The 26,168-nt window shown below is 40.5% G+C and overlaps 1 protein-coding gene across 1 annotated transcript in view; it reads right to left on the reverse strand.

The window, feature by feature from the left end:
- The window catches only part of NEK10 (NIMA related kinase 10), a 210,985-nt gene that overhangs the window by 56,398 nt on the left and 128,419 nt on the right, over positions 1 to 26,168 (reverse strand). Inside the window, exons 23-25 of the mRNA XM_023554898.2 lie at positions 22,807 to 22,936; positions 22,198 to 22,268; positions 12,119 to 12,332 (exon numbers count right to left, since the gene is read on the reverse strand). Of these exons, the coding sequence (XP_023410666.2) occupies positions 12,119 to 12,332; positions 22,198 to 22,268; positions 22,807 to 22,936 (415 nt within the window). The remainder of the gene's footprint in view (positions 1 to 12,118; positions 12,333 to 22,197; positions 22,269 to 22,806; positions 22,937 to 26,168) is intronic.

Consider the following 26,168-nt stretch of genomic DNA (forward strand, 5'->3'; position numbering starts at 1 on the left):
ACAAATGGAACTGAATGTGTATGTTAATATCTCTAAAAGAATTTCCAATGAGACTAGAAGGAGGTTATTTCATTTAACATATCAAAGAATCAATGCACAGAGAATCAAGTGATCAAGTTTTATGACATTCTAATTTGGATTCTTCAAAAACAAGAAATGCAGTCGAACACCAGCAATGCTTAAGGCATTAAACAGTAAGAAATTAGACATAGGTATTACCAACATAAATGAACCCCACAAATTAGAACCCCACTTACTGTTTCATTTTAACACAGAATTACATAAGGGAAAGTCTAGTTCTTGTTAAACTGCACACATAGCACATGACACCAAAATACCAAATGGATTAAGTACCAGTAAAGAACAAATTAAAAATCAAGGAAAAGAGTCATTGTCATCTTTTGCCTGGTCCACTGCAATCTCCTCTTGACCCATCTCCCGGCTTCTGCTCTCGGCTGTTAGAAGTCCATTCGTAAATAGCAGCTGACTATATCATTTTAAAATACTTTGTTACCTCTTGCTCAAAACTCCTATCACTCAAGTCTATGCCATTGATCAAAGAATTCTCATCTTGTACTGCTCTCCATCTTGCTCACTGCACTCCAGCCACATAAGCCCCTTTGATGCTCCTTGAACATGGCAGAAAAACTTCCATCTCAAGATCTTTGGGCTTGCTGTTCCCTCTGCCATTAATGCTGTGTCTCTAGATACCAGTATGGCTCACTCCTTTAATGTTTTCAGGTCTCTGTTCAAATGTCACGTAACTATAGATGCTTTCCCTGACGTCCCTGTTTAAAATGGTTTGTCTCCCTACTTACACCAGTCACTTTCAAACACCTCGCCCCCTTCCATTTTTGTCCATAGCACTGAAACGTGTTTTTATTTATCTGTTACCTGTCTTCCCCTAATATGAAGCTGGGGTCTTTGACAGTTTGCTCATTGTTATATCACCAGACTTGAACAATCTCCAGAAGAGAGTATGTGCTCAATAAATACTTGTTGATTAAATGAAATAAAAAGCTTTTTCAATATGTTGCAAGATGGTCTCCATGATATAAGAAAGAAGGGAAATCAAAATTGCAGTATTTTTTTTTTTTAAGAAATTGATAAACTGATCCTAAAACTGAGAAAGAGAAACAATGGACCTAGAATAGCCAAATCAAACTTGACAGAAAAGAACAAAATTTGGAGGTCTTTCATGACCCAATTTCAAAACTTATTATAAAGCTACAATAATCAGAAAGTGTGGTATTGGTCTAAGAATAGAAATATAGATCAATGGAACAGAATAGAGTTCAGAAATAGACGCACATATAAATTGTCTGACGATTTTCAACAAAGATGTCTAATAAAATCAATGGGGAAAGAATAGGTGTTTTAAAAAGTGGCGCCATAAAAACTGGGTATTTATAGGGAAAAAATATAAAATTCAGTCATTTATTATTCTACACACAAAATTAAATAAAAATGGATCAGAGGCCTAACATAAAAGCTATAACCAGATAGTACTTACAAAAAATATAAATAAGACCATTTTTTGCAACCTTGAGGTAGGCAACTATTTCTATAACAAGATGCAAAAAAGTACTAACTATAAACAAAAAATTAGGACTATCAAAATTAAAAATTCCTCATCATTAAAAAAATACCATTAATAAAATGAAGAGGCAAGCCATATAAAAAATAAAAAAGCAAGCAATAAAAAAAAGCAATAGACTGGGGAAAATATTTCCAATAGATATATTTGACAACAGATTCATTTCTGGGATATATAAAAAGAAACTCCTACAAATCAACAAAAACAGACAAATAATCCAATAAAATAATGGGTAAAAGATTTGAACAGAAATTTCACAAAAAAGATAAGCAACCAATACACACATGTAAAGATGCTCAACATCATGGGTCATTAGAAAAACACAAATTAAAACCACAATGTGATACCATTTTACGCTCACTACAAAGGTTAAAATCAAAAGACTGACAATAGCAAATGTTGACAAGTATGTGGAGCAACTGGAACTCTCACACATTGTTCTAGGAGTGTTAAATGGTACAAATTTAGAGAACTGTTTGGCAATTTCTTTTCAAGTTAAACATACAGCTACCTCATGACCCCGTAATTCTATTTTTAAGTATTTATCTGAAAGAAATGAAAATATATATCCACCAAAAGACTTACATGAAAGGTTCACAACCACTTTATTTATAAAAGCCAGAAACTGGAAACAACCTAAATGTCTATCAACTATCTAGTGATAAAAACAAATGAATTACTGATAGACAACCACATGGATGAATCTCACAGACATCATGCTGTGTGTAAGAAGCCAGACACCAAAAGAGTACATACTTTTGCATGACCTTTTGCCAAGAATAGGCAAAAAAAAAAAAAAATCTATGAAGACAGAAATCATTACGGTGGTTCCCTCTGAGCAAGAAAGTCTCTACAAAGAGGCGTAAGGGAACTTTTTGTGGCAAAGTAAATGTTCTGAATCTCGCTTTGGGTGAGGTTTACATATGTGTCAACAGCCACTGAATCGAACGCTTTAAAGTTGTACATTTTACTGTACATAAATTATATCTCAAGAAAAAAGAGAGGTTGTAGGGTGGATGTGAGAATTGTGTTTAGCAGTGTTATAAAGCACTACTTTATTTTCTTAAAACATAACAAGCAATGAACACTTTCAAAGCAAGTCATAATCTTTCCTGATACACTCACTGCATTATTTTTTATTGCATTTTCACAGCCTGGGGGGAAATTTAGTCAACAATTAACCAGACAATAAAAGTAAAGATGTTCACAAAAATATTGTCCTTTTCAAATACATTATTTTCTACATGGCTTGATTTAATCTCTTAGATGAGATGCAGACACAGGCTTTTAGTGGTGTGTTCAGCAATTGTAAATGACATACGGTATAATTTTTTTAAAATTCAGATAAATAAATAGCACATTTAAAAAATTTGCACTAAGAAAATGAATATCAGGCTGCTCAATTCTGTTCAATTCTTAAGTGTTCAACTTTAAGATTACTGAAACCTTGACAAAGTTATCAAATGCCTGTCAATAAAGCTTGTGAAGAATGCATACAGATGGCATTAGAAAACTACAAGAAGAAATCCATGATAAAAAAGTGAAACAATGACAGATTTGTAAATTTACAAAATATCCTTTGGTGATGATATGTGCTCTACTAACTGCCTTGTCCTGCAAAGTAGATGAAATTTAAGGTAACACTACGGTGAGATGGATAGCTTTTATGTGGCCTTTCTTGCCCTGGTCTAGTAACTGTCACCCAAGTAATTAGGTGGGACTATACAAATAAGGGAACTCTGGTGGCACAGTGGTTAAGAGCTCAGCTGCTAACCAAAAGGTTAGCAGATTGAATCCACCAGCCACTCCTTAGAAACCCTGTGGGGAAGTTCTATTCTGTCCTATAGGGTTGCTTTGAGTCAGAATCAACTCGACAGCAACAGGAAGTTTTGGGCAACTGGAAAACCCTTCTGAAGCTCAAGAAGGAACCTGAGAGAAGGATAAAGAGAAGGTGAGAGGAAAAGTGTTAAGTACCTTACTTTTCTTCCTCACACCTAATTCAAACAGAATTGAACCTCGGAAAAAGAGTTGGGGGATTGGTAGAACAAACACACAGAAGGTTTGAGGGGAAAATCTAGATGCACCCAGAAAAGACTGGATTCTTCAGAGAAGTCACATGCTCAGCATAATGCTATATGCTGTGTGGATGATATGGGTTGATATGGGCATTTAAAGCAAGGAACCTGAGGGCAGAGGCCTTATCTGTTTTGTTCACTGAGGTATTCCCAGCACCTAGAACCATGCCTGATACCAAATAGATGCTCAGTAAATATCTGTTGACTAAATAGTTGAATAGAACCTTGGTGGCACAGCAGTTAAGTGCTTGGCTACTAACTAAGAAGTCAGCAGTTGGAATCTACCAGCCCCTTCTTGGAAATCCTATGGAGCAGTTCTACTCTGTCCTATAGGGTCTCTGTGAGTCAGAATCACTTGATGGCAATGAGTGTAGGTTTTCTGGTTTAAATAATTGAATGGCTGGAACCCGAGAAGAAGAATAGGAAAGGATGAATAAGGCTCCTGAGATGGTAGAGCTAACAGAGTGTCCCTTACTCCCAGTTAGTTCCCCATGGACTGTGTGGCATGGATGGGAATCCAAAGACCTCGGTGCCCAGTGGGAATATAGAAGATTGCTGTGGTCTGGCTGACAAGTCACCAGGCAGTCATTGCACTGGGGACCACAGAGCAGACCGCTCAAACCAAGGATGAAAAGGAAGTTATAATCAGACCTCAGAGAACAAGGCAGGAGTTGGGGCATCCTGGGCCATTCATTGTGCTTGAACTGTGATAAGGAAAGAGGTCAGGAGTTTCGGGTGCCACAAATACTTGACAAGGACAGAGTTTGCTGCTCCAAAACCAAAACAGAGGGGTTCACCTCATCGAAAGTCAGCAGAGGCCAACAGAAGAAGGCAGCATACAGCACTTCTGTTCCTCTCCCAGTTGCCTTCTAGGGAGGAGGAGATAGAGAGGATAATCTCTGATATGGGAGAGAGACTTGTAGACCAAAAGAAAATGATATGATTTATGTTAGCTAGATCCACAGTCTTCTGCCTTCAGCAGCAAGAGGGGTTCACAAAAATGATACATGACTAGAGTAAATAAAATTACCATTTTTGCACAATTGATTTTGATTCTAATTCATAAAAAATGACAAACCATATGGCTGAATATAGCTCACTTGAAGGAAAAGCAAGAAAAAAAGAACATTCAAATCTAAGTGGCTAGGGATGGAAGAGAAAATGAGCAAGAGAATTCATAGAGGTAAGATGGAAACCAGGAGAAAGGCGTACCACGGAAATCATAGGAGAAAAAGACATTCAAGGAGATATGAACAATGAGGAATAATAAGGCTCTAGATTAGCATTTCAGTTGTCAGGTATGTTGGAGAAATTCAAGGTTTTAGCTACACTACCCACAGGATTGAATCCAAACATTCTAAATATTCAGACTTCTCAAACTATACAAATAAAAACATGCATTAGGACAGGGAACCCATGTTTCAGCCCTGGGGCTGTCACTGTCTTAGTTATCTGGAAATAGTACAAGTGGATGGCTTCAACAAATACAAGTCTATTCGCTTGCTGTCCAGTAGGCGAGAAGTCCAAATTCAGGTGCCAGCTCTCAGGGAAAGCTTTCTCTCTGTTGGCTTTAGAGGAAGGTCCTTGTCATCGATCTTCCCCTGGAATAGGAAGGACCCCTGGTCCAAGGGACCCCTGGTCCAAGGGACACACTCTGCTCCCAGCACTCTTTCTTGGTGATATAAGGTCCCCACATCTCTTTGCTCACTTCTCTTTTATATCTCAAAAGAGATTGATTTAAGATACAACCCAATCTTGCAGACTGAGTCCTACCCTCACTAATATAACTGCTTCTAATCCTGCCTCATTAACATCATAAAGGTAGGATTTACAACACATAGGATAATCACATCAGATGACAAAATGGTGGACAGTAACACAATACTGGGAATCACGGCCTAGCCAAGTTGACATACATTTTTGGGGGACACAATTCAATCTACAACAGTTAATAACTAGCTGAGAGACCTTGGGCAAATCTCTTAACTTCTCTTGGTTTCCCTTTCCTTGCCTATTAGAGCCTAAAACAGTACCATTTCTAAGTTCAGTTCTTAGTCCTGAGACTACACCCTTCTAGGACTCGATTGCTTCAGGTAAGCTGGTACATCTGGATTTTCTGCTCTTTGTTCTTCACTTCCATTCAGGAGCGACTTCCTTACCTAGTTTCCAAGGCCCAATGGTACCCTGTTTGCTATGGAAGCCTCACTGACCCACCAGCCACATATTTCATTTGGTATTTACCCAAACTGTCTGGATTCAGTAGAAATTTCCTCCTGTGTAGCTACCTTAGCTTCCCAAGTAGACTAAAAGTTACTTCACAGCTGGGACCATTGTTTATCACTTTTTATAACCTTCATAATATTGAGCACGATGGCTTACATGCAGAAGATATTTAACAAATCCTTGTTCTTTCGTTATTAATCATAGGACGCAGGCATTTTCAAATTTTCTCTTTATGTTGTTTTCTGACAAGGCTTATGGATTGAAAGCAGTTTCCCAAACTGAACCAATTTACTAAACCAGTAAAGAGAAATCATCCTTCAGCTTTGAAACAGGAGGGGTGAAGATAACATCCCTATTGAATATCATTGGAAAATCTCCCACTGAGAGAACACGCTTCTCTCATGGTTTCTCTTCAGTCCCACCGAAACATTAAATTCTGCTCTATTTGTACACATAGAAACGTACTTTGCTCACCAATGTAAACAACAGCCTAAAGCTAAAGCTAGATCCACAAAATTCCAATAATCTGAATGAAACTGAAGAAGTCCATTGATTTTCCAAGTTTTTACAGACTGGATTCTTTCCAATGTTCATCCTTGTATTTGGTGGTGAAAACCCAAGCAATGTACCCTTTAGAAGTGTCTGTAAACAGTTTCCCTCTCTAGGTTATAATACCATAATTATTATATCATTATATAATACCGTTATTATAATAATGGCTTTGTATGCTAAACTTGTGTACAATATCAAAACGCTGGCCATGATTTTGCCCATTGCAACGCCATACGCTTTCTACATTACAATACCCCTTTTATTATTACACATTTACTTGGAAACTGTATTTCATTTTCTCTCTACTTGATTCCCATTATTCTCAACCTTGGCTCTTCTAAGATAGCTTCTTCTGAATTGTAATAATTAGAAAGCTTAACTAACAGTCTCCAATTGGAACATTTCAAAGGAAATATGAAGTCAAAGTCTCGCTTGACTTTCACAGAAGGTAAACCACAGTACACAGGAACAAACTTTATTACTAAAGACTTCTCTGTCCTTTTGAAAGATGTATTAGTGCTGATCTCTTACCAGTCTGTTAGGAAAATTGCCATAATTAAGAATAAGTGAAAATGTGAAAGTAAATGGCAGATTACCTCATGAGACAGGAGCTTTTAAGGTTTCTGATCAGTTGTTTGCTTACCTAGTAATTTGCAAAATTTCAGTAATTTATAATGGATCTCCTATGGTGTTGTGAATTCACAAAGTTCTATTGAACCCACTAATTTCTCTTTCCTTTGACTGCTACTCATCACAGGATTGTGTAATTACACTGTTGATATTAACTGCTCTAGGAGGACAGTCTATATTTGAAATGAAACAATCATAATACTGCTTCAGGAAAAACAAAATACAATTTTACACCTATAATTTTTCTGCCAGCAATGGTATTGGTATAAGTTTTTAAAAATAACAAATTGGTCCCCAGTGAGGAAAATGTCAATTAGCTTGACGCTATCTTTTGACGAAATGTAACGTATCGTTCTCCGTTCTTCAATAAAGTTGCATTTTTTCCTTTTACTTAACACTTGATTAATCTTGAAATGGAAAATTACTAGTATACATAAAATACTGCAAGAAGAGAAGGAATTTTATGACTCTTTGAAACAGTAATTAAGCTTTGCTTTGAAATAAGGCACTTCTCTATGGTTCCTATGAGACTGTATGCTCCATGCGGGTCCTGAGGCTGGCTACCAGCAAGTGCTCTATAAATACTTGCTAGGATTGCTATGAGCTGGAATAGATTGGATGGCAACGAGTTTGGTTTTTGGATCTGTATGACACACATGGTTTTAATGCCGCCAACTCCACTCGGACCAGTTAGCACTAGATTAACAAGATACATCAAAAAGCTATGCCCCTAGCATATATATGTACTGCTCTTTTTACAGAACTGATGCTAGCTTATAATTCTATGCCACCTTTTAACTGGCACAGTATTTCCAAGCACACTAGCTTAATTAATCCTAGTGACTGTTGGGACAGGTCTTGCCCCATTTTACAGATGAGAAGATTTAATGTGGAGAGATTAAGTAACCTCACAAAACTCATACAAATAATGTGTAGCGGTACCTGGATTGATATTTCAGTTTTTCTAACAAAAGTATGAAAAACAACATGTATAATTTCTCTGATGCTATGATGATCATGTATGCAAATCAAGATTTTCCACTTGAATTAAATGTAATTGCATTAGAAGAGTTTACTGTTCAAAAACTTTCATTGAAAATCTTTTTATAAAGTGGAAGCTGTTCCTAACTCACCTAACTGTTAATTCTGTAGCTTCAAAGATTGGGTTTACCATCAGTACGAACCACAGTGAAGGAAACAGAGTCTTAGGAGAAAAACATAGACCTCTTAGGTCACCAAGTCATGGCTTAGTAAATGTCTGCACTGTGGGGCTGAATGAATGAATTCTCCACAATGCCAGTTTATTCATGGTTCAATGTGTTTTTTCTCTACATGAGGAAAATAGGTATTTTTGATCCAGGTAACATCACTCAGGAAACCCTGGTGGTTGTAGTGGCTAAGTGTTACAGCTGCTAACCAAAAGGCCAGCAGTTCAAATCTTCCAGGCGCTCCTTGGAACTCTATGGGGCAGTTCTACTCTGTCCTATAAGGTTGCTATGAGTTGGAATCGACTTGAAGGCAACGGGTTTTTTGGTTTTAACATCATTCAAGTAGGCTGTAATTGAGTCTCACAAATCTATTTTGGCACTACTGATTCGAAAAAGCTATGGATCTTCCTTAATAATCATTATACTTTCTGGAGACAACAAGATCAAGCAAGTAACTTCATGGAACTAAATTCTGAAGAACTAAACAGAAATGTTATTCAGATATAAATTGCCTCAGAGTCCCCAGCTTATGAGTCACCTTTTACTTTAATCTTTATACACAAATGTTTCAACCCCCAGGGACAGATGTGCTAAAAATTACAATGCCATACCAATATCTCCAAGGGCTTTTGGGAATGCCACAGTAGCCCCTAGACACCTTTTGCTGAACTTCACTTGCACCTCACTTCCTGGGGCAGCCCCATCTGTTTTCTCTTGTAAACTCACACAGGGTTCATAGACCCATTTCCCTTGATGTTCAAAAGCACCATTCACACAAAGCAGCTGTGGGTAATGGGCTCTCATTTTTAAGGACTAACAGTGGAGGAGGAAACCCAGGTGGCGTAGTGGTTAAGAGCTGCGGCTGCTGACTAAAAGGTTGGCAGTTCAAATCTACCGGTGCTCCTTGGAAACCCTACGGGGCAGTTCTACTCTGTTCTTTAAGGTCACCATGAGTCAGAATCGACTCGACAGCAAGGGGTTTTAACAGTGGAGGATTGGTTACCTCACAGAATTTCACAACACATGTTAGAACATCGACTACTAAGGGATTGGTCAGTTCCTGGCACTGCTAGGAGGGCCATGCCTTGAAATTGACAAGGAGTTTGCTTATAGATGCAGCCAACCCCACAGAGGTTTCAAAAAGGAGAAAAGGCAAAAGAGGTAAAAAGGGAGAAGCAGAGAGAAGAGACAAGGAAGCTCCTAAAAAGAGCTGTAACACAGGTCAAGGGCTGTAACACTGAAGACAGTGAGAGGCCTTGTGGCAGAGCCAGTGTGACAGGCCCGGAAGGGGCTCTGCAGCAGTGTCAGCAGCAAAAGGCCTGGAAGGGGCCTTGCTTGCAGCAGAATCGGCAGCGACAAGCCCAGAAGGGACACTGTGGCAGAGTCAGTGGTGATGGCACAAACCTCCTACTGGAAATGCAGCTAAGAGAGCTGAACAAAGTTGCTACAACGGCTATGATCAGGGTCAGTTGGTAGTGGAGAGGCTGATGGTGGGGAGGTTGAAGGCAGAGAGGCCGGCACAGCTGAAAGGGGGCGTGCATGACCAAAAGGAGGCCTGTTCTGAGGGGACTGAGAGGAGGCCTGAACAGCTGAGAGGGGTGTGCATGGCCAAGAGGAGTTATGTCCTGAAGGGGCTGAAAGAAGTCTACACTGCTGAGAGGGGGTGTGCACAGCCAAGAGGAAGCCTGTCCAGAGGGGGCCAAGAGGAGCCTGCATGCCTGAGAGTGGGCATGCACAGCAGAGAGAAAGGCCTGCTTGCTTGCTCGGCTGAGAGAAGCCGAGAGAGCTGTCCTGCACTGATGAAGGGAAGGACGTGCTCTCCACTTTGGGGGAGCCTTCCAGACTTTGCCTGCATGCTTCCTGATCCCAAATTGTACCTTTAATAAACTACTTGGCTGTAAGTATGGTCTGTAAGTTCTGTATGGCCATTGCAATGCATTATCAAACCCAGCAGAGACGTAGACAGTGCTGTGGGGGGAACAGCTGGTGTTAGAAATGGTAAAGAAGTTGGAGAGTGGAGGTATGTCTGACTTCACCTCACAGAAGTCAGCTTTGGGCTGATCCTGGTTCTTACCCGCAAGGAAATCTAGACAGGTTCTGACGCTACTACTATAACCCAGTGGGTGAAACTCTATGATATCTGGGGTTTGCTTCAAAATAATCTGGGGGTGGCAGGGAAGGAGAAGTGGGTGAAGGTTGAGATGATGCAGGACTGGCCTCAAGTTGCTAATTGTTGAAGCTGGGGGATGGGTATATCCATGAAAGATCACTATAACACTCTCTTTACTTCTATAAATGTTTGAAATTTTCCATAATCAAGGGTGTAAAAAAAAAAAAAAGCTGAGAAGTAAAATAAATAACATGGTCTCTTCTCAAGGTGTTTTCCTAAAGAGAATTTCTGCTGTTAGATGTTAAACTAACCCTGCATCAGCTACATGAATCTAATACAAAATGACTCATTTATATTAAATAGGAAATTGACTAAGGAGTTTTGCAGGGTAGGACTTAATAGAAAACCCAGAATACTTAAGATATATAGAAACAGCTAAATGTCTTGAATTTTAGTCTACTAGGAATACTTTATTCTCAATGCAACATGGCATATGTAGAATGGTGTTTCTCATTGTTGCCTGGTTTTTACAAAGTCAGGCAGTAAAATAACAAGCAAAGAGAGCTCTAACTTCCTATATATGAGATTTAACGGAGTTCAACCAGTGCTATAATTCCAAGTTATATGCTCCTGAACATAAGCTGAGGCCTTAGATAATTACAATGGGTTGTTCTCTGAAATTACAGCTGGGCTGAGGATCTGAGGCAATGACATAAAACTAAGGCAAATGAAAACTATATTGAATATTCAACTGCTGGAGTCCAAGTATGTCAAGACTAGCCTGCCAAACGTAGTGCTTTCTTTCTAAAAAGGAAGGAGTTCGCTGAAAACACTGTTATTCAAGAAGTCAGAACTGCTTCTTCTTTGAGACCAACTTTTTATATCATTTTCCCAGCTGAGGTAGAGCAGGTTCTTAGGGAAGGAATTTAAGGGACAGGTACCCTGACCAAGAACTGACTTTATGTCCCTATGGCACTGGGCCCCATGCCCAGGAGTGAAGAAAAGAATGTGTGGTCTGTTGAAGGACCTCTTACGGACTCCCTGCCGGGGAGGCCCAGGAGCAAATGGCGGATCATGATTCCAACAAAGGCAAAAAAGAAGGAAAATAAGAAACAAGATCAGCATTGGCGCCATCCCTTGCACTTGTGGAAATTTGTGGGTTTGGCATCACTTTTTCAAGCTGTGTTCAGTAATACACTTAAATATCACAATAATCTAAAAAGTTCTCGCAGGAAAAATAAGACAGGTTCCAGTTTGAAGCATGACAATACGATTACCACCATAAACAGGAATGAATTCAATCACACAGACTAATAAGAAAAAAATGTTAAAAGGCAAATGTTATCCCCCTCTCTGAATTCACAACACTGTCATCGACATTCCCAAAAGGTGCAATCAGACCGCTCAAGAAATCAAACACAAGCAATCACTGCAAGCTATACAAAGACCATGACGTAAACGTACAGAATTGCTAAGAGAACTTTTTGATCTCTCTGGTTTTGCAATGGACTGTAAATTATGGGTAAGTTCTTTGCAAAACCAGTTGTACTGAGTTATTTTATTTGTAGCATATACAAATGCAAATACGAAACTATAGAATACTGAAATGTTACCTGTAACGGTTAATATTTCCTAACTTTAGGTAAATTTTCCTTAAAACAAATGTGAGTTTCAAACAGGCTATCACAGTGCATCGTGAAGACAGTAAAAGATTGGCACTTACTTGAGACAGCAGAGCCAGCTCGTGGTGACATGTGACAGCATTCCGGTTGGCTTCCATAAAATACCTCTGGGTGCGCCTCCGTTCCCGGTCCAGCTTCTTCTCCAAGGCAAGCTGGGATGTAGATAAGTTGTCTAAATATTTCATCATGATATCTGATATCATGGAACTGACTTCGACAATATCCGGGCGGGCTTCTGCATCCGGAGTGAGACACCTAAGGAAGATGAGCTCATTACAACATGCTCTCTGCTCAATGCTGGATGTTGGGACCAGGCCACGGGGTGTGGAGAGTCAAGGTTAAACCTCATGGTGCTTTCAGCACAGGGTTTACACCCAAGAGAACCTGGGGGAAGATGGACATGAAGCATGGCTTTGAATCTGAGACTTCTCAAAAGTCATATGGAGTGCAGGGAAGAAGAGGGAGCCAGCACTGTCCTTTCCTACTTGTGGCCGCAGGTGAGGGTTACAGGCTGATTGAGCAAGAGCCTGCAAATCAGGTCTCAGGATAGGATGATGGGGACACCTTCTCTTATGCGATTAGCTGCTTTCTGAAAGCACTGCCAACTCACAGAAGGATACCCAAAATATAAGCCCTGAGTGATCATTCTTGATGCATCAAAAGGGAGGAAGGCTTTTTTTTGGGGGGGGGGGAGTCACAATTTATTGGCCTTTTCCAGCTATATTTTAGAAATATTACTACCATTTGATCAGTGAGATAGCAAACAAAATATGAAGTCATAAAAATAAAATACAAACCAGTTACTGAGAAGTTTAAGATGTTTATAGTAAATGTAAATTAAAAAAAAAGCTAAGGTGACACCAAAAAAAAAAAAAAAAAAAAACCCGTTGCCATCAAGTCGATTCCAACTCATGGTGACCCTTACAACACAGAGTAGAACTGTTCCATGGGGTTTCCAAGGAGCGGCTGGTAGATTTGAACTGCTGACCTTTTGGTTTGCAGCCGTAACTCCCAACCACTGAGCCACCAGGGCTCCTAAGGTAACACACTGCATGGTAATATTTCTGTAATTTTGGAGGTGGGAAATATCACCATCATAATAAAAAGTAGTTTTTTTTTATTGCTTGTGTCACAGCTAAACAATCCCAGAAAGGTATTATTTGATGTTCATGGGACCAATTAGCCAGATCACTGGTACGTTTTAAGCACTTCTGGCACCCATCGCTGCATTTTATCTATTTTTTAATTCAAATTCCCTAACTTCACCAAGGTCATATGTGCTTCACAATAAAATGTCACTGTTTAGATTTTGAGAAAACAAAGCTAATATTCACACCTTGCATTTGATTTTGCAACCAATCACACAACTCTCACCTATACTGATATCTCCAGGCAAGGTTTAAGAATCTTTAATTCACAATTATTCTTCACAACAGAAGTCAAAATAAGACTCATTTGATAATCTGTTAATTTTTCTTTCTTACTGAATTATTAGCCATGAGCAAAATACACACAAGTCTCAATCAGGTTCTAAGACATTGCTTTATCATTTTATGTTTTTTCTTTTTAAGAACTGAGGCAGTGGGGCTGCACTACGGTTATGACAGCCATTTATACATTCGCTGAGTTCATATTTCACAATGTTTACTGTATGCATTTATTACATCCAGAATAATGCCAGAGAGTGTGGCAACTGCTACATAACTTGCAGGGCCCAGTGCAAAATAAAAAGTGGGGAATTAAATCTCCCCTTCCCCTGACTTGTCACTTCAACCTGTGGTAGAGGGGCTACCCCCAAAGGATTGCAAGCTCTGTGCCTGCCAGGATGCACTTGGTGCCTGAACTGGAGGTGGGCAAGAAGCCCTCCCTGAATCTGTCATGGAGCACACCAGGGTGCTGCCAGCACACTGCAGGGATGGCCACTGCCCTGCCTGCCCTAAGATGCAGCAGGGCACACACCCAACCCCAGTCCTCTCCACGCCTGCACCCAGACCCTGCCAGGGCAGGAGGATGACAGAGGAACACAAGCCTCTTCTGCTGACATGACCCAGTCCCCACCCCAAGTACAGGGCAGCAGTGGTGGGGGGGCAGGCACAGGGTGCTGGAGGTCAAAGATAAAATTCAGAATTCCGTGACTTCGACTACAGAGTAATGAACCGTAAGTGTAGGGCTCATTAGCGTGGGACTCTACTCAACTGCAGCGGTCACAGGCACAAGAAGCTAGCTTTGTGTGGCCATGACACATCTGAATTTCCGTTTCTTACTTTTGCTCATAGTCACAAAAGAAACTAAGCTGTTGAATTTCACCTTCTAATTAAATGAGAAGGGACCAGTCCCTGGAGAAGGACATCATGCTGGGTAAAATACAGGCACAGCAAAAAAGAGGAAGACCCTTAATGAGACGGACCGACACAGCGGCTACAACAAGGGGCTCAAGCAGAGCAATGACTGTGAGGATGGCGCAAGACCAGGCAGTGTTTTGCTCTGTTGTACATAGTGTCGCTTTGTGTCGGAACCAACTCGACAGCACCTAATGACAGCGACAATTAAAGCAGATCTTTATCTGGTCTCACTTAATTGGCAAAAGGGGTTAAAGGTGCTGTAAGTGTAGGGCTGACCTAATGTTGGTTATGCCTGCTCTGCGAGCAAAACCCCCAGCACCTAAGCCTTTCATCAGTGCAGACACTCTGTATTCTTAGACTGCGGATATTTAAATTGACTCAAGGTACAGTTAGCGGTTGGATTATCTGCTGAGCATTTTTTTTCTTTTTAAACCAAAAAGGCAACGTAAGGTAGTTTGGCAAATGATATAGTTACACTGTACTGTGAAACCTGTGAGAGCTGGATCTCGATGGGATGGCCTTGTTTTTCTAGGTCTCACGAATTTTCCGTCTTTGACAGAGTGCAATCTTACCACTTTTCTATCACTCTCTCTTAGTGGAAAATATTTGAGTTTTCCTTCTCTGACAGGTTTCTACCTTAGACAGGATCCAGCTTTCACAGGTTTTACTGTATGTATATGCATGAGAAGACATGGGATCTCTTAAGATCCTACTCCTGTAGCCCATAAAAGAATATCTTACAAAAACTTAAACTTTGAGTATCAGTGGTCATTGGCAGGCCCTTCAAATACAACATACTAAAAGATATTCATTCAACAAATATATTTGCCCGATCTGGAGATATTATGGCAAACGGGAAGAGAGCTGGTCTCTGTTCTCCTGGCATATAGTCATCTCCTCTCCCAAGCTTACTCCCCATCCTGTATTTGCCATCACTGGAAAAGGCACTGCCAGGAAGGTGCGGTGTACCATCATGGTTACGCGTGGGGGCTCTGGACTCAAATCGCTGGGTTTAAATCCCAGCTCAGAATCTGTTAGCTCCCACCTTGGGCAAGTCACATAGCTTCTAAATCTCAGGCAGCCCATCTGTAAAATGAGGATAATCAGGTGTCTGCCTCATCAAGCTCACTCAATGACATAATCTCTGTGAGGTGCTGGCACATTGTAAAAGCTCAATAAATGTAAGAAAGAGAGGATTCTACGCTTTGATTTCTCCTCATCCCTTCCCACATTTAACAAACACCAATTTCTGTGGCTTCTATCTTCTAATTATTTCTTGAATCCGTATTCTGCTCCTCTATTCACAAGGTTATTAGTCTGTTTCATCACCGTTTGCTTGGACTACTGAAACAATCTCCTAAATAATACGCTCAACTCTTGTCCACATCTGACCCGTCCTGTACACTGCTACCAGAACAATATTCCTAAATCTGACTACAGTGTTCCTCTGCTCAGAATTCCTCAACAGCCTCTCATAGCCCAACAGGATAAAATTACCATTCCCTGCATGCCATGTTCTTCTTGTTAGCTGTCATTGAGTTGATTCCAACTCATGGCAATCCCATATGTTACAAAGTATGACTGCTCCATAGGGTTTTCCTGGTTGTAATCGTAATGGAAGCAGGTCACCAAGCCTTTTCTTCTGTGGTACCACTGGGTGGATTCAATTCACCAAACAAGTCCTCTTCTGAACTGGCTTTTACCTCCCTCCTAGCCTCACCTGGTCTTTCCTCTCTCCCAGCAACATACCAAATGCTCCTACCTGTAACACCTCCAAATCACCCATGGCTCCATTACTTTGCCCATTTTATTCCTTCTGCTTGAAATGCCTTTTTACCAAACTCTATCCCCTATCTTCTTGCCAAAATCCCATTCTTTTTCAAGTTTGTATATAAGAAGACGTCTACGACTAACCCCAAACATGCTTATTGTCCCCACTTTTACATGCTCTTATTGCACCATCTACATTTGAGTGCTTAAAACTACTGTAATTATTGTATTATAATGGCCTGTTTTACCACTCGACTGGAAACTTCCTGAGGGGGAAGGCACAGGTCATCTTCACTGTGGTCTCCTCAACATGTAAAATCGAATCTGGATCCTGGTGGGTACGCAGCAAACGAATGAATGAGCAGACTCAGCCTAACACCTACAGAATTTATCTGTTCGTAATCCAAAAGGCATGGCCATAGATTTTTGGACTCTCAGGAACATCTACCAGAAGTTCCAGTTTAGCCTCACTGCTCTGAAATGACTCTCTGCTTTGCTATTTCAGAGACATTCTTAAGAGCGCTTGTCATGGATTGAATTGGATCCCCCCAAAATATGTGTTAACTTGGTTAGGACGTGATTGCCAGTATTGTGTGATTATCCACCGTTTTGTCATTTGATGTGATTTTCCTATATGTTGTAAATCCTATCACTAAGATGTTAATAAGATGGATTACTGGCAGTTATATTGATGAGATCTAAAAGATTAGATAGGGTCTTAGGCCAATCTCTTTTGAGGTATAAAAGACAGAAATAAGCAGAGAGACATGGGGGACCTCACACCACCAAGAAGTCAGTGCTGGGAGCAGCGCGCATCCTTTGGACCCGAGGTTCCTGTGCTGAGATGCTCCCAGACCAAGGGAAGAGTGATGACCTTCCTCCAGAGCTGACAGAGACAGAAAGCCTGCCCCTGGAGCTGGTGCCTTGACTTCGGACTTCTAGCCTACTGGGCTGTGAGAAAATAAACTTCTCTTTCTTAAAGCCATCCACTTGTGGAATATCTGTTATAGCAGCACTAGATGACTAAGACAGCATCCGAATCAGTGCATAACACATGCTGAAGATTGTCATCTATCACTCTCCAATCAAAAAGCATAAAATCCTGTTCCAGAAAAATATCTGGGCTGTTCTGTTCACCGCCACCTACTTTGTCCTCACTCTGCTCTGAGAGGCCAGAAGGGAAGAATTAAAGGGACATGGTGTAAAACTGTATTCACTGCATGTTTTAAGAAACAAAGAGCTGAACACGGGGTACAAATGTAAAGGTGCACTTGTCCTTAGAACTAGCTGTAAGCATTAACTTTGTCAGTACTCGTGACTGCCTCTGAAATAAAGCACCAGACAGCTTGTGCAACCAAGCACAGAGAGAGAAAAATAAAGCAAGTGGACTGTTTTGTGCATAAAAGGGAATGTTCTTCCCTTTTCAAAAAGTAAACAGACAAAACTCTCTCACAGTGTACTGAAAGCAAAGATAATGACGCTGGTACGGGGCACAGCAACAGAGAGATTTCTGCCCCAAACTCTTCAGGGTTGCCAAGTGACCCTCCCAATTTAAAAACCTGCAAGGAAAGAAAAGTTTCAGTGTGAAAGTGTACACGGACACCACATCAACAAACGAGAAAGGCAAGATGCTGCACACTAGAAATGCAAACAGCATGAGCTCTACCTGGCAAGGGTGTAGAATGTAAAAATGAGAAGACAGGAAGACAGAAGAAAGCAAATACATGTGATGGAAAACCACGCATAGTTTTAAATTAAAAGAATAGATTATAGTAAAACTGCCGCAGCAATGACTGCCTCAAATTTCAAAGGCTCTATCAAATTACTGGTGATTGACTGAGTGTGATGTCTTCCTGAGTCATAAACAATCATTAAGAACACTTTTGCCTTTATGTGTCCCTTGCATCAATCTCTTGAAGAAAACAGTAATCTAAGAACATAGACTAAATTTGTTCCCTAATTCTTTTGGGGCTTAACAAAAACAAAATTTAAAGACTAAAAATCCAAAGCAATCTAAATATATGCAATTGCATATGACTCATGATCGATTTTGGTTTTAAGTTAAATTTCCTAAAGATAAAACTTTTTCTGTTTTGTGAACGCAGACAATAAGGGGTCTTAAATAACTTTAAATGACAACAGTATCTATTATACAGTGTATGCTGTGATCTTAATTTATAGTCAGTTTATCAAATAATTGCCAGTCCTCACTTATTGAGGAATCGACATGTTTTTGACTTAGAATTGTCCTCAAAGAACGTTTAATCTGGTTGCCCTTCATAGATGATCATTCATCCTCTGAATCGTTCTGGCGATGGTGAACTCACTACCCCTCAAGCAGCCTCCTTCACTGGGGTATCTCTAATCATGACACACACACTTCCTAGTGGTGAGCCGAAGTCTGCCTCCTCGTAACTTCCACCCCTGGTCTTGGCTCCATTTTCTGAAGCTCCACAGAATCAATCCAATTCCTTTCATATTTGTTGTTTCCAATGTAGTTCCATTTTTCCAGTTTACTGAAATGTTTTTAATCTTCTTACCATTGGACATGTTGGCTCAACTTCTAACCCACCAGGCAAGTAACTGCCCTGCTTTCCAGCTCCTCCACTACCACTCCAGTCAAAGCCACCAACACCTCTCTGGAGGACAACTGGATCTCTGTCTTCCTCCCGCTCTCAGTCCCCTCCCATCTATCCCCCATACAGCAGCCAGCATGATCTTTGTTAAAGAAAAAATGTTCGCTATGTCCCAGCCTACTGAAAACCTTTCAGTACTCACAAAAATCCAAAACCCTCAACACTGCCTACAGAGCCTGGTTAATCAGGGCCTCGTCTGCCTCCCCAGTCCCCAGTCATTCATGGCCTCTTCCTTGCCTTACTTAGCATGCTACTTCTCCACTTTCTTTCAGTTCCTCAAATTATCAACTTCTTTCCCTTGGGGGAGACTTCATGGAAGCTGTTCACCGGCATACTTTCCCCACTCTATTGACTCTTTGAGAGTGGTCATTGTTCAGGTCCCAGCTTCTATCTCCCTTATTCAGAGAAACTCCCCAATCTCCACACTAGGCAATCTCTTTCTGCCTCCTTTAAGCCTTCATCACATAATCATAATTTATATATTTAATTTTATAAGTAAAAATAATAATGACAAAAGTTAATACTTAAGGAAGGATTTCTGTGTGTTTGGTACCATGCTAACGTACCAGAAGCAGTATTTTTTTTAAGCTTCGAAGCAAGTCCATAACATAGTTACTGCTACTACCCACACACCACAGATGAGGGAACTAGGGCTTGGAAAGATGAAATAAAATACCCGAGGTCACACAGAGGGCGAGTGGGAGCACAGGGATTAGGGCCCGGTTGATTCCAGAACCCACTGCTCTTCTCAATGTCTAGGCTATAGTGTTGATATCTGCCTCCCCCAACCAGCATGAATGCTGATCCCCAGAGAACCCATCAGAAGCCAATTATGGTCCCGTTTGCTCAGATTCACAGAATTAGAACCGTGTCTGTACCTTCTCCTCTGCTCCACCCCTCCCCTGCTCTTTGTGGCACTCAGCACCCTTATAAAGGAGAAAATTAAGTCAGTAAATATGGCACTTTTTGTCTTGACATCTTGAATTTTTAAGGCACTTTCCAGAAAACAAATAAAAGAGAACAAAGAACAAATCCTGGAGAGATGAGCAGCTAAAATACATTTGTGTGGATTCATTAGCAACAGGGCATGAGGCAGTATATGAGGAATTCAGATAATCTAAAGAGAGCCAGCTCATTTCCCATAAAATTAACAATGATAATTGCTACCATTTCTCAAACATTGACTGTTTGCCAAGCCCTGTGCTAAGTGATTTACATAAGTTGCTTTGTATAATCACTACACTGGCCTGACGAGGTAGGTCTCAGGAAGATCCTGGTTTTACAGGATGAGGAAACAGAAAAAGAGAGTCAAACTGCTCATCCAGCTTGACCTCTCTCCAGAGCCTGAAGCGATTAACTATTTTGCTAAAATTGCCTTTGTGTGTGAAGACTTAATATGGCAGTAGTGTGCGCAACAAAGAAAGAATCAAGATATAATCCTACAACATGTAAGAAGTACCTATTAGTGCAAAAGGGCTGGGAGGAGAAACTAAAGGGAAAGAAGCACAGTGTTCATATGTCATCAGAGATGGTACTAAATGCTAGGATAGATACTGCTATGGATTGAATTTCGTTCCCCCAAAATATGTGTTGGAATCCTAACCCCTATGCTCCTTGATTTAATTCTGTTTGGGAATAGGGTTTTATTACGGTAATGAGACCATATCAGTGTAGGGTGTGTCCTAAACCTAACCACTTCTGAGTTATAAAAAGAGCATATGAGACATCAGTGGAAGTACCAATGGGGGAAGACTGATGCCCAGGGAAGATCCCCTAAAGAACTGAGGAATGCCAGGGCTACAGAAGCTGAGACAAAAAGCTTCCCCCAGACTTGACAGAGAGAGCCTACTCCTATATCAGGTGTCCTGGATTCTGACTTCTAGTCACTAAATTGTGAGAAAATAAATTTCTGTTCTTTAAAGCCACCTACTTGTGGTATTTCTGTTAAGCAGCCCTCCATAACAAAGACAGATATAAACCAAGTTTTAAGGGAATTAAGAAGGTAGGTGGATAGTCTATCTGGGGTAAATCTAGAATTTCTACAATCCAAAACAGTGAGGGTTTGGATCTGCTTGGTAGGGCAGAGAAGTAATCTTGGGTTAATTTATGTACCTAAAAGGATCCAGAGATAACAACGGCCAGATAAACAAGAGTCACTAATTCATGCAGCCAATATGTATTAAGGATCTACTCTGTGCTGGGCACTGCTTTGGACATTAAACAGCTCTGAACTCAATTCACGAAGTCCCTGCTCTTGTGGAGTTTACATCCTGGTGGGGAAGAGACAGATCATAAAAAAGCAGGTACGTAAGTGTAATTATAATACGCCAGCGGGTGCTATGAGCTTCATAAAGCCCGGCAAGGGGGCTACACAGTGCTGAGAGGTGGTGGTGTCGTTACTGTTGGGCTCCCTTATAAAGGCACACTGTAAGGGCTCAAAAGAAGTAAGAGCCTATGCCTTAAGTCTATCTAAGGGAAGAGTGGTCTAGAAAAAAGGAACGAAGCAAGGGCAAAGGTCCACAAGAAGGGTGTATGCCAAGACTAGCAAGAAGCTGGCTGGAGCTCAGGAAGAGGGGAAGTGGGAGTGGGTAGGGTAAGAGGTCAGCAGGGACAAGCCCTGTGGGGCTGGGAGGAACTGGTCGAAACATTGGGACTTCACTACAGCGACAATTTTCATTAAACTCCTACTATATTGATAACCAGGAGCCTGGTGGTGAAGTGGTTAAGAAATCAGCTGCTAACTGAAAGGTCAGCAGTTCGAACCCACCAGGTGCTCCTTGGAAGCTCTATGGGGCAGTTCTTGTCCGTCCTATAGGGGTCGCTAGGAGTCCGAATTGACTCAATGGCAGCAGGTTTGGCTTTTTTGGTTTATATTGATAACTGAAGCATTTCTAACTTTCTTTGAAAAATTATGATAAAACACAATATTACCAATTAAAAAATAGAAATAAAAACAGCTTCTAATTTTGTCATCTAATACATGTTAGTTTTTTTCAGCTTCATGTGTTCTTGTCCAGCCTTTTCCCATATTCGAGCATATTTTTAATGTTTCATAGTAACAAACAGCTTTACATCCTGCTTGTGTTACTCAGCTTTATATCCTACACGTTTTACAGGTTGCTACGAAGCCTTCCACGTAACGATTTTAGCGGTTACATAATATTTTAATTGAACTTGCTGTTTTTGAGTTCTCTTGGACGCTGCAGTTGCTTCCAAAATGTCACTATTACCAATGATCTGCAAACATTTTTCTAGGCTTGGATTATTTGGGGGCCCTTCGTCTTCATGCGTTTTCACCCATCCACAGTGAATTTTTGTAGAATAAGTTATTTCTTGGCCGTCCCGTACGAGCCCAGTTATAAGACTAATTACCTGCTGATGGTATCTGTCACTTTTTCAGAGTAAATGCCTTCTGGCACTGGTTCGTATACCGCCTCCACTATCTGCAAAACAAACAGACTAGAGTGATGGAAGTAAAGGGACCGTTTATATCTGTGCTCAGTCATACTTGGCCACAACATGAGAGATATTAATTAAGCAATACAACCTCATCCACAAATTGTATTCTGAAACAAGAACATCCTGACCAAATGAAAAATTAACCTCATCTGAACACCTCTTGAACATGGCCTTGTATTCTCCAAGCTGAGTAAAGTTAACCACGGAGTCATAACAAATGATGTGTGAGATAATATAAGACGCAGAACTGTGGGCAGCCAAACCACAATTAAAAATGAAAGACCAAAAGTAATGTGATAGCTTTCTTTTTATAATTTTCTATGATAAATGAAGACAATTAGAGTGGAAAATAGGCCAAAGCACATGATATATATATTTAGAAGGAGAAAAATAAATTGAATCATGCACAGTGCCTGCTTTTAGTTGACATTTTGATAAAAACCATAAATGTTCTGTTTAAGGAAAAAAGGCTGGTGGCATTCTTAGCAACATGAGACCCTTGGGCTCCCCAGTGTTGCTTACTTTAGTAGCCAGGGAGAGCATGTTGGTGCTGTAAAAGGGAGGATTCAGACTCGCCATCTGATAAAGGATGCAGCCTGCTGCCCAGACATCAGCCTTCTCCCCATACGGCTCACTCTTCAGGACCTCGGGGCTGAATTAAAACAAAGACGTTAACAGATTTTGAGAAAAGAAGAACAGGTCAACGCAGAAAGTACGCCCAGCCTTCACGCTGTAGTTTGTTATACAGAAAAAAACGTACTTGAAACCCTTGATCACTATTCCAAGTAAATGTATAAAAATATCTTTGAAGTCTCCCAACCTCAGATGAACGAACAAACATAGTCAGGCAATTCCAGACTGCTGCTGTTAGATGCCCTCAAGTCAGTTTTGACTCATAGCAACCCCACGTACAGAGCAGAATTGCCCCATAGGGTTTACTAGGCTGCAATCTTTACAGGAGCAGATTGCCAGGTCTTTCTGGCATGAAGCCACTGGGTAGGTTTGAACTGCTAACTTTTCGGTTAGCAGCCAATCGCTAAAATTCCAATTTAAGTGCTTAAATATCAGTGAAATATATAGACACTGCCTATTACGTGTCTGGAAGTGATTTTTATTTCCAGAAACAACAGCCCCTCTGTAGTGTATGGAACTGTGGGCCCCAGTTCTGTACTACTTCGGAGACTTTGTGCATCCCAACACTTGCTGTAGCCTCATGGTGGGCAGTGTTCATTCCTAACTTCTGCCTGTGACTTGGACTGTGTTTACTTGCTTTGGCCGAGGGAATAGGGAAGTGACAAGGCACTGGATCAGAGCCTCAGTCATAAGAAGTATCGAGGGTTTTCATTTGTCCCTCTGAAAGCTTCTGTCACTACCATGGAAAGAGCATGCCCCCACGTAGCTGCTGCCCCTCCAGCCTGGTTCTAGAATAAAGCACATGGAGCAGATATACCCCAGATAAGGCAGAGACCTACAGCCTAAAGGGGAACCAGTCCAGCTAACCCACAGACCTGTGAGTGTCAGAATAAAAGGTTATTGCCAAATGCCATTGAGATTTCTGTGGCTGTTTGTTATACAGCATTATCATGACCCAAACTGAATGATATAGCTTCCCCTCTTGGCTACTAAACTTTAGCTTATAAATCTGGGAGTGGAGGAGCTATTTAAATGTATTACAGGAGATGACATCACCAACTATGTCCACCTCTTCCGAAATTGCATTTCCCAACTGGACAAAGGTGCTATCAGTCTTTAAGTGAAGTTAAGTTGTGAGGGTTTATGGGTCTGTTTTTGTTTTATTTATGTGGCAGACAGTGTAGTTCCCACAGATATTTTGAACTAATAGAAGTTTTCTCTATCATCTCTGCAGAATGGGACTCAGTGAAAGGCTTAAAGCACTCAACAAACACCCACACACATACAACATAAACACACACACATACCTAGTTAAGTAGTCTGATCATTCAGTTCTATACTGTGTACTGAGCACTGTGTTCAACCCTCCAAATTAACAGGGTGGGGATTAAAAATTAGATTCAACAGTGGGTTAAGATGTAAAGCAACTGGTAAATCGGTATAAATCTGCATTGACTGTCAAGAATAATCAAGGAATTGCTGTTCTTGTGAGAATATTGAGAAGAATTTCCTATTTAAGATTTATATTACGTATTTGCAGAGAAAAGTATGATTTCTAGGTCTCTCAGGTAAGCATATTCATGTGTGGTGAATGTGACTGAGTTAAATAACATGGCAACAGAAGAGCCTGGGGTGAAGTACCCAGGCTCTGCTGGCGCTAAGGTACAGAAAGTGTCTGCTGAGCAACTGCTCACATTAAAACAATGCCTTAACAAGAAACATGGAAAAAAAAAAATCTTTGGCTCCCCACAGACAAATTTCTTACGTTTCAAGCTACTAAGAACTCACAAGATTTTGCTTTGTATTTCCAAAAGCTCACGCAGATCCCTTTTCCATTTCCCGTTTCTGGCGTGCTTTCTGTGGGGCAGTTCTACACTGTCCTATAGGGTCGCTGTGAGTCAGAACCAGCTCGACAGCAATGGGTTTGGTTTGGGTTTTGGTTCACTCATAGCAGTTAGCATCAGCACTTCTTCAGAAGACAACCTTCAAAGCCATCTTGCCTTTCGCACAGAGAACTAGGTGTGCCTGGGAGTTTAATCCCTGCCCCCAGGCTCCTAACCAATGACTAGTTGGCGTGGGGGTATAAAAACTCCACCCTTGCCCCTCTTGGGAACAACCCTGAAATGGGATCCATGCTGTCTCCAGAACTCTGCCATGAAATTGAGCCAACCTCAAATCAATAAAAATACAAGGTCAATAATTCAGAATGACTAAGGAACTTGGCCACTCTAGGGCTTTGCTACTCATAATTCCATGGATGTTTTGGGCACTGCTTTCATATCTAGTAATATTATTCAAATGTATAGGTGGGTTTTAAAAAGACGGCTAAATTTATGAATGCATTGAAGCTATCAGAAATACTCAGTTTTAGATTTTTTTTTTTTTTGTATATATGACTATAAGGAGCCCTGGTGGCACAGTGGTTACAAGCTCAGCTGTTAACCAAAAGGTCAGTGGTTCAAACCACCAGCTGTTCCATGGCAGAAAGACATGGCAGTCTGATTTCTATAAAGACTACAGCCTTGGAAACCCTAGGGGGCAATTCTACTCTGTTCTACAGGTCACTACGAGTCAGAATCGACTCAGCAGCAACAGGGTATAAGATTAAAATTAACCAGACCTAAACATATATAGGATGAAAACATATTATTCTCTAGTACACTTGGATCATTCTCCAGGACAGACCGTATGTTAGGTCACAAAACAAGTCTCAATAAATTTAAAACTATTGAAATCATACAAAGTATCTTCTCTGACTACAATGGCACTAGGAATCAACAGCAGAAGGAAAATTAGAAAATTCACAAATACACTATTAAACGACGAATTGCTCAAACACAAATCACAAGGAAAAGTATAAAATACTACAGACAAATGAAAGTGAAAGCGCAACATACCAAAACCTATATATATAGGAAAGACACTGATCACAGCAAAATTTATAGCTGTAAATCCATGCATAAATAGAGAGCTCTCAGAGCAATAACTTAATTTTACATCTTGAGGAACTAGAAAAAAAAGATCAAACTAAATCCAGAAGATAGCAGATGAAACAAAATAATAAAGATTAGAGTACAGAAAAATGAAAGCAAGAACAGAAAAACAATAAAAAGAATCAACAAAACTAAAAATTGGTTCTTTGAAAAGATCAATAAAATGACTAATCTTTAGCTAGACTGACAAAGAAAAAAAGAGAGGAGACACAAATAACTAAAATCAGAAATAAATGTAGGGATATTACTACCTATCAC

Source organism: Loxodonta africana, chromosome 27 (assembly GCF_030014295.1).
Source record: "Loxodonta africana isolate mLoxAfr1 chromosome 27, mLoxAfr1.hap2, whole genome shotgun sequence".
NCBI lineage: Eukaryota > Metazoa > Chordata > Mammalia > Proboscidea > Elephantidae > Loxodonta > Loxodonta africana.